The sequence below is a fragment of the Agrilus planipennis genome, unplaced genomic scaffold (assembly GCF_000699045.2).
Source record: "Agrilus planipennis isolate EAB-ADULT unplaced genomic scaffold, Apla_2.0 scaffold19, whole genome shotgun sequence".
Taxonomy (NCBI): Eukaryota; Metazoa; Arthropoda; class Insecta; order Coleoptera; family Buprestidae; genus Agrilus; species Agrilus planipennis.
In genome coordinates this window covers 1,375,775-1,384,894 of record NW_020438954.1, presented here as the reverse complement: position 1 = coordinate 1,384,894, position 9,120 = coordinate 1,375,775, and the positions used below count along the sequence as shown (strand labels likewise).

The 9,120-nt window shown below is 34.5% G+C and overlaps 1 protein-coding gene across 1 annotated transcript in view; it reads left to right on the top strand.

The window, feature by feature from the left end:
- Positions 1-6,810, top strand: part of LOC108744046 (solute carrier family 26 member 6-like) — a 17,145-nt gene extending 10,335 nt beyond the window's left edge. Inside the window, exons 4-14 of the mRNA XM_018479644.2 lie at positions 2,540-2,650; positions 2,711-2,880; positions 2,935-3,099; positions 3,727-3,831; positions 4,322-4,455; positions 4,508-4,670; positions 4,738-4,914; positions 5,001-5,273; positions 6,113-6,268; positions 6,335-6,533; positions 6,584-6,810. Of these exons, the coding sequence (XP_018335146.1) occupies positions 2,540-2,650; positions 2,711-2,880; positions 2,935-3,099; positions 3,727-3,831; positions 4,322-4,455; positions 4,508-4,670; positions 4,738-4,914; positions 5,001-5,273; positions 6,113-6,268; positions 6,335-6,533; positions 6,584-6,735 (1,805 nt within the window). The 3' untranslated portion in view covers positions 6,736-6,810. The remainder of the gene's footprint in view (positions 1-2,539; positions 2,651-2,710; positions 2,881-2,934; positions 3,100-3,726; positions 3,832-4,321; positions 4,456-4,507; positions 4,671-4,737; positions 4,915-5,000; positions 5,274-6,112; positions 6,269-6,334; positions 6,534-6,583) is intronic.
- The last annotated feature ends 2,310 nt before the right edge of the window (positions 6,811-9,120 follow it).

The following is a 9,120-nucleotide window of genomic DNA, read 5'->3' as shown; positions in this document are numbered from 1 at the left end:
CACTTCTTCTAATTTTTCGTCTCCTATCTTTATATTCGCTCTTTCCCTACTTTTTCTTCCCTTGCATATCAGTATTTTAGTTTTACTTTTATTTATTTTCATACAGTACTGATCTGTCAGTACCGCTTCCATTTTATTTAAAGCTATCTCTAGGTCCTCCTTGCTAGATGCTAATACTGCTATATCATCTGCAAATCTAAACATACTAATCTTCTGCGCCTATATATCTATCCCTGCAGTTGTACTGTCTTCGATGGACAGATTAAAAAGCAGCGGTGATAGTGTGCATCCCTGTCTGACTCCCTTCCTAATATTTACTTCTCTTCATTGTAGCTCCAGCTCTATAGCTGCCTGTTGCCCTTTATAGAAATTAAGTATCACTCTTCTATCTTTGTAACTCATCCCTATATTTTTAAGTATATTTAACATCTTGTCTCATTTAACATTGTCAAAAGCTTTTTCTAAATCTACGAATCCTATGTACGCACTCTTTCCTTTTTCTATCGTTTTCTCTATTGTTATCCGTAAAGCTAGAATGGCTTCCCGCGTTCCACTAATTCTTCTAAGCCCAAATTGATCTGCCTTTTTTCCATTCTCCTCTGTGCAATTCTGGTTAATTAATTCGTCATTAATGAATTACGTTTTGAGAAACCTTCAGAATTATTATGTTCTCATTAATCATTAAGTTTACGGTCACTAGGTTTTCTTTCGTCTATCAGAGTGTAGATAAATGTACCGTTGATTTGAAGTGTTGTAAATGTAATCGGAAATAATTTTAGAGGCGTACAGTTCCTTAAGCTAGATCGTTAAGAAACTGAGCCATGCTTGATATCTAGCAGCAGACGTCAAATCGTCACCCAGTTCAAATTACCCTCATTATCTACGTTTGCTGCGCCTGTTGGGAATTGATGTCGTCATAATGGTTAGATGGAGCTGATAACATTTGCTTTCGATGAGGAATGAGGTCAAGGAAAGAAGCAATAAGAACAACGGTCGCGACTGGGTTGAGATGGCTTGGGGTTGTGTGCGTTAAACATAGGACGATAATGTCGATGGCTTTAAGATAAAATTAATCGAAGGGCGTTTATTTCACTTAAGACGTGTATCTGACATAAAGGAAACAAATTACCAAATCATGACAAAGATTTTTTTTTCCTTCAACGATAAAAATGACGATAAAATTACGTTCGGGCGTATTATTTTGTTAGAAAGTTAACTATAATAGTCTTGGACCCATCAATCCTAGCACTGACGAAAACTGCCATGTAAAAATAGACTTCAGATTCTGGGCATCGATTGGAACTGCATGAGAAAGCCAATCAATTGATGACAACTTTAGACTCTTAAGCAGTAGACTAAACTTACTTTGAAATGTCAACTTGGTAGTAGTGTTTAAATGGGTGGGTGGTATTTGTTTAACTATCATAGAGTATAAGAACAAAGGCTTTTACTGCCGGAATCCATTGTAGAATGAAGATTCGGGCTATAGGGCCGTGGTCTAAGTGAACTATTCCGTCCAGACGTTTCGTCAGCTACTGCGGCTGACATCCTCAGTGGTGGTGCTGCGTTGACAACGTGAACGTAGATTATATCTCGACAGCTACAGTCGCTGACGAAACGTCTGGACGGAATAGTTCGCTTAGACCACGGCCCTATAGCCCGAATCTTAATTCTACTATAGATTCCGGCAGTGAAAGCCTTTGTTCTTACATCCTTGGAAATGGATAATCTAAAATATTAGATCGATATTTTTCCGGGTTCAGTGTCATGATCCATGGAATTTTGAAGTTCCAAATTGACATGCCAACTCACCACTTATCGTACCTTTAGCAAGGAACTACGAGGAAATGGATAATCTAAAATATTAGATCGATATTTTTCCGGGTTCAGTGTCATGATCCATGGAATTTTGAAGTTCCAAATTGATATCAGCACCTGCCGAATCACCACTTATCGTACCTTTAGCAAGGAACTACGAAATTCTATGAATTACGACAAAATAGCTGGCAAAACAATATCGATTGATTTACGCCAGCTGTGTAAAACTGAAAACTATAAGATATAGTGGTGTGCTAATAAAATCTGTCCCCTGCCACTCTATGCACTTCCACACTAACTAAAAACAAATTTTCTAATCTTCTGTAAAGTTATTCATACCTATATTCTACCAACGGTTTCCTCATCTATACAATTACAAATTTTCAACTTTCAATCTCCACCCCCTGCTCTTCCATGTCACCAAATCACTCATAAAAACTTCTTTAGAGTTCTTTAGAGTCTTCCCCATGTATCCCGCCTCATTTCTTCCCCTTTACTTCGGGTAGGAACTTGGACCTTATCGGTACTTGTCTTTTTCATATTTGGAGAGGGTAATGTGTTCTCACTATCGGCTGTTTGACGATATTATGTATTTGTCCAAAATATGAATCCTGGTAAAATAAGGGAAGAATATTTCCAAGTCTCCCTGAATACTCTGTATTTGATTATTTTGTTAACTTGAAAATTATTTTGTACAATATTAAAGCTGTTGTCACTTTAGGAATGGCGTATGCCCTTCTGGGGAATGTTCCACCAATTTGTGGTCTATACATGGGGTTTTTCCCGGTACTTATTTATTTTTTAATGGGAACTTCTAGACATAACTCTACGGGTATGTGTTTCTTATGTCTAGGTGCAATCCGGAATTTAGAAATGTATCTCTCCATTTCAGGATCATTTGCGGTGGTTTGTTTAATGGCAGGAAAAGTTGTATTAAAAAACTCCGATCCTTTTTATTTTACTGAGAGTCCTAGCGGTAACTTAACCGAGGCGGTAATACCAACGGGGTATTCCCCTGTTCAAGTAGCCGCCAGTGTGTCGTTTCTTGTTGGATTTATTCAGGTGCGAAATTCTTTTTTTTGTAGACAAGTATCGTCAAAGTCTTGATTTTTCCAGATAATTATGTATGCATTTAGACTAGGAATTTTAAGCGTTTTATTGTCGGACACATTAGTAAGTGGATTTACTACAGCAGCGGCAATACAGGTCTTTACGTCGCAGTTAAAGGACATTCTAGGGGTGGAAATACCCAAAATTACGGGATATTTCGAGATCATATACGTAAGAACTAAAATAAATGAAAAATTATGTGTTTTGTATCAAAAGAACCAAATCATGATGTCAAACGACTGAAGTCTATTTTTGACCCCTCTTGCGATCTTTTTAGTTCATCAATTTTGTTAGATTCATAGTTAAATTATCCATCTTGAGGAATAGAAATAAAGCATCATCAGTGGTCACTATTACAAGACGATTGATTAATATTTTATATGAGAGAATTTTTTAGAAAGGGAAGGAAAAATGTATTTTCATGGGATAGAAAAGGCTGAAGCAGGAAATTATATGAATTAATATTTTTTTATTTATAATATAAGTGATGTAAGGTAGAAGTTTTGATACAGGACACTAATCATTCTGGTTAAATATGGATTCAGGGTTGTGAATTACCATTTTTTTACCCAGTACTTTTGTAATCAGTAATGGAAATATTTTTTATTAACTATTAGATACTATTGTACTCTTAGAAAAGGGTAATAAATAGTTACTGTGAATTCTTTCCAATACTCATCACAAAAGTAATGGATAATATGAATTATTTAACGTAAATTTTCCGTAGAGTGAAGTAAGTACTGTTTTCTAGGTTTATGAAGTACTGTTTTCTAGGTTTAATATCAATTTTTTTTGCAGACTTTTATTTATATTTTTCAAGCGATTACATCTGTTAATTTTGTTGTATTACTGATAAGTGTAGTTACAATCGTTGTCCTTATGTGTAACAACGAAATCCTTAAGGTAAAAAAACAATAGTGTACCAGTGGGTATTACAAGTTATACTTCGTTTACCTTCTGTAGCGATGTGACCTTCAGTTTGACCGGCGCAAAGTAGAAAAAAACAGCACTAGGCCAGAAAAGGAAGGAGACAACTCTCGGCCAAACTCTTAACCGGTGAGGAGCCTATAATCCGTACAGTACTGCACGGAAAAATTGGCCATTTTATCCACTGCAATTGCATTGCTCAAATGTGCTGTTATTATTAAAGGCTTTAACGCTTGTTTTCGACTCGTACTATTATTTATGATTGAACAAAACTTTTGACAGGTACTGTATGAAAAAGTATGTTTAATGAACAAGAGTCGAGAGTATAATGAGATTTTTTCTCCCTACCTACGCATCCAAGACATTGGAAGGGGCACATCGCTACAGAAAGTAAATGAAGTATAACTTCTTTTATTCACTTGGCTATTTAGGTAGTCTGTATTACTACAATGATACTATATTTTAGCCAAAGATTTCCAAATACTGTTCATTCCCGGTTCCTGTAGAACTAATTGCTGTAGTTGTCGGTACATTGCTATCTAAATATCTTAGTTTTTCGTCGAAATATCACGTTCAAATTATTGGAGAAATTCCTACGGGGTATACGAAAGAGCAATTTAATGGAAATGTAATGTTAAAAGCCTTTTTCTAGGATACCGGCACCGTCTTTACCCAAATTTTCAGTACTTTCCGATGTATTTATGGATTCCCTGATGATAGCAATTGTATCGTATGCTTTAACGTTATCAATGGGTCTAATCTTTGCTCAGAAACTTAATTATGAAATCGACGCTAACCAGGAACTACTAGCCCTGGTAACTACCTAATTGTATCACACAAAATATTTCAAAAACACTTTACTAGCTGCAATCATTTTTTTAGGGAACGGGAAACATTTTCGGCTCGTTTTTCAGTTGTTTACCTTACAGTGCTTCGATATCTAGATCTGTGATACAAGAAACCATTGGGGGAAAAACACAATTGGCTTCTCTAGTTTCTTGTATGATAATGTTTTTCGTTTTAATGTGGCTAGGACCGGCTTTTGAATACTTGCCAAAGGTGAGAGTAATCCTTATTTAAATTCATCCTGAAAACGTCCAGGACGAATGTGAAGTGGAGCATTTAAAAATGGATAATTATTTCAGGCAGTCCTTGCAGCCTTAACCATAGTTGCAGTGAAGGGAATGCTAATGAATGTAAAAGATTTTTTCAAATTTCTGAAACTGAGCAAGGCCGATGCTGCCGTATGGCTTTGTACATTTTTATCGGTCATTATTATAGGTGTAGACGTGGGGTTGCTAACAGGAATCTGTTTGTCATTAGTGTGTGTGCTTATAGCAGGGTTGAAACCATTTGCTTGCCTACTCGGGTATCTACCACACACAGATCTTTATTTGGACATTACAAGATATAAAGGGGTAGGTAAGATGTATCTTAGTATCAGGAATATGCACAAGTTTTACTGGGACATGTTGGGATAATAAGGGGGCAGATGAAGAGGTTGAAAGTGCCCTATTTTTTATTTACTAGGTCAAGAGTAATTGTAAATAAACACATAAGGGAAATACCTCAAATGGCGTGGTGAGCGCCATCTGTAGTACGATGCTACATTTGAGGATTACGTATGCTCCAACAAGGTCCATTTAAAAATATGGATATGTACTTGCTGAAACTAATCCCGGCGTAGCTCACCTCAACGTGATAGGCACGTTACCATAATCGAAGTGGTATGTATTCTGTCGAAACTGCCAGATGCGGATCGCGATTTCGATCTTTTTGGATCTCATCAGCGCGTCGCAGGAAGCTCCGACAGGACATATCCATATTTTTAAATGGACCTTGTTGGAGCATACGTAATCCTCAAATGTAGCATCGTACCACAGATGGCGCTCACCACGCCATTTGAGGTATTTTCGAAAACGCGCTGTTAAGACAGCAGGTAAAGGTTGGTCTGTGTTCTGTCGGAGCTTCCTGCGACGCGCTGATGAGATCCAAAAAGATCGAAATCGCGATCCGCGTCTGGCAGTTTCAATAGAATACAGAGACCACTTTATTAATTATTTTGTTAAACGCATAAGGGTTAAATATTCGATGATTGAATAATTTCGATGCGTTGTATCTAACGCTATGGTCTGGGCTCGTTAGGTTACGTTTGCGAGGCTCATATTTTTGTAAAATTTTGAGCACTTCTTATTAACCGAACATGTTTTCGTAGATTCATATTTTTTTCTATTTATTTTATTCATTTACCACCTAGGTGGCAGAAGTACCTGGAATCAAAATATTCCATTATCGAGGTGGTATAAATTTTGCATCGAAAAACACGTTTAGAAGCGAACTTTTCAGAATCGTCGGTGTTGACCCACAGAAAGAATTGATAATAAGAAAAAAACTAGAGAAACACCAAAATTTGGTGGGTATCTCTTTCCCTCTTATCGAAGCAGATGTTAGCTATACGATTTTCGTATTTTATTTTTAGGACTTGTCCGAATTGAAAACAATGAAGAATTGCGAAAAAATTGAAAAGATGCAGAACAAAATAACAAAAGGAATACATTGTTTAGTTTTAGATTTTTCAGCTTTGAGTTACATAGACGCCGCGGGGATTTCCACGATAAAACAAATCATCCAGCAGTTTTCAAAGATTGATATACCGGTCCTGTTAGCGGCTTGTTCCGGTACGCACCGAAATAAATTGTTAATTTTTCATTTACTAAATTCCTTTCAGGTCCTGTGTACGAAAAAATGAAGAAATGTGAACTAATTGAACACAAAAATTCAATTAAAATGTTCCCTACAGTACACGATGCTGTACAATACGCCACTAAAATACTTAATGTAGGAAACGATTCAAAAGGCGTTTCTACAATATCAATATAGTTAATAAATATTTTAGGTTCGTATATTTTAACATTGTAAAATTAATTTGGCACAATAAACAAGAATGAAACACAAACTGCTATTTTATTGCAATATTATTAGAACAAACTTAAACGTATTAATGTAATAAATATTGTACAGCAGATATTTTATAATGCAATAAAACATTAGCAACATCAAAGTGTACTTCGTTTTTTATTATTCATTTGTTTATTTATGGTTTGAACAATTAAAGAATCCCAAAATAGATCGTCAATTGACTGTATGCATATAATTATTTAGTTTTTTATGTGCGTACGTTTTTTTTATTTACTATCTCCTAATTAATTTGGTAGTTCAAATAAACTAATTAGTATTGCGATTATAAAAACATTTTCGCTAGTCTTTACCATCATAAAATTAATATTTGCAACATGGTTAATGGTAAAATAATAAAACAGCACCTGTCCAGGCAAAGTTTATGCTTTAGTGGTTTAATTTAATAAAATAACTGAAATATGCAATAACTTGTTGGAATTCTTTTCAAAATATAATTTCCATTTTTTCACTTGTTTTAGGAATGCGGAGAATCAAAGCCAATGTGGGGCAAAAACCATCAATAACCAACGTCTTACCCTTATTCATAGGTTTATTAAGGTAAGTTTTTTAGTCGATATATATTATAATATTTACGTCTTAATAGAACAACACAAAAAACTCGTTGCAACAGAAGTTCTTACATAAAAGAAATAATTTTCAGCTCGAAATATCAAATTTTGAAAGTTGCTCAGGAATTTTATACTTCATTTACTTTCCCTAGCAATGTACCCCTTCCAATGTCTTGAATGCGCGCTGACAAAATCGTAGGTAGGGAGAAAAAAGTTCATTATACTCTCGACTCTCGTTCCTTAAACATACTTTTTCATACAGTACCTGCCAAAAGTTTTGCTTATTCATGAATAGTAGTGCGAGTCGAAAACGAGCGTTAAAGCCTTTAATATGTCTTCAAATATAAATAAACATCTCGTTGACATTTTCAGTAGTAAATGGTAATATAACAGCACATTTGAGCAATGCAATTGTAGTGGATAAAATGGTCAATTTTTCCGTGCAGTACTGTACAGATTATACGCTCCTCACCGGTTAAGAGTTTCGCCGATAGTTGTCTCCTTCCTTTTCTGGTCTAGTGCTGTTCTTTTCTACTTTGCACCGGTCAAACTGAAGGTCACATCGCTATAGAAAGTATACGAAGTATAAAAACTTGCAGAATTTTTGATGTTTTTGAGGGACTTCATGAAATATTAATATTAAAGCCTATTTTTTTACTTTTTTTCCATATTATAAAAAAATATTGAGAGGCTGATTACTTTTCTTATGTGTATCAAGAAAAAACATTTCATAAGAAACGAAAATTGTTTTCTTGACTATTTTCAAAATTTTTAGATCGCGTTTAATCGTTCTGGTTTTTAAGAGAGTTCTTATATCATAATCAAACTTTAACATTTTCTTACCTGTCAATTCTTGTATTTGAAAGAGAAATTTGTCGAAGATGTTTAGGAATATTTTTAGATTTGATGACAGCAAATTCTTGCGATTGTAGCCGTAAAACTAATTTATTGTTAAAAATGCACAGTAAATAAAATGGTTAAAAACATTGAGATAGTTACAAAATAAAACAATCACTTTAAATACATATAGTCGCTAATAATCGAACTGTCGTTTATAACTTTACAAACTCTAATACGTTTGTGTATGATTATAAATTTTTAAATTGCTGCAGTGCGTCTACAAAATACTATAATAAAAGTTCTAACTTCTAATACAGCGACTGCAATAGAGAGATAACAATTTGCAGTATATGTTTCTTTAATAATTAACTTTTTAACATCAATTTAATTTTTTAGTCATGCTGCGAAACTTGTCTTAATACTGCAATGTTCGAAAAAGATTGTCGAATCACCTAAAATAAAGTAGTAAATAAAACGTATTGCTTTATCGTTTTTACGATAATTGATGTGTATTTTAAAAATAAATAATTCATCACCCAAGCGAATTGTTCCATGTCAAGGGACACGACACCGCCAATTTTTATAACAAGGGCCTTTTCGGCTCTTAACATCATCAAGTGGCATAGTTTTTTAGCCTCTACATTAAAATCTGGCCACTGACTACTCCAAACTCCCAATTTCACAGCCTCGGCCTGTAAGGAACATGTAGTTATACATTCTCCATTTCATCCCTTAGTTTAGATAATATTAAATAAAGTTCAAGGCAATTAAGGGTAAGAAAAGGTTCCAAATACATAGTTCGGTGGCTTATGACTGGTATATAATATTAAAATAAACTGATTTAAATAGCACAATTATAAATTAAATAATTTAATAAATAAATTAGTTAATTTATAAT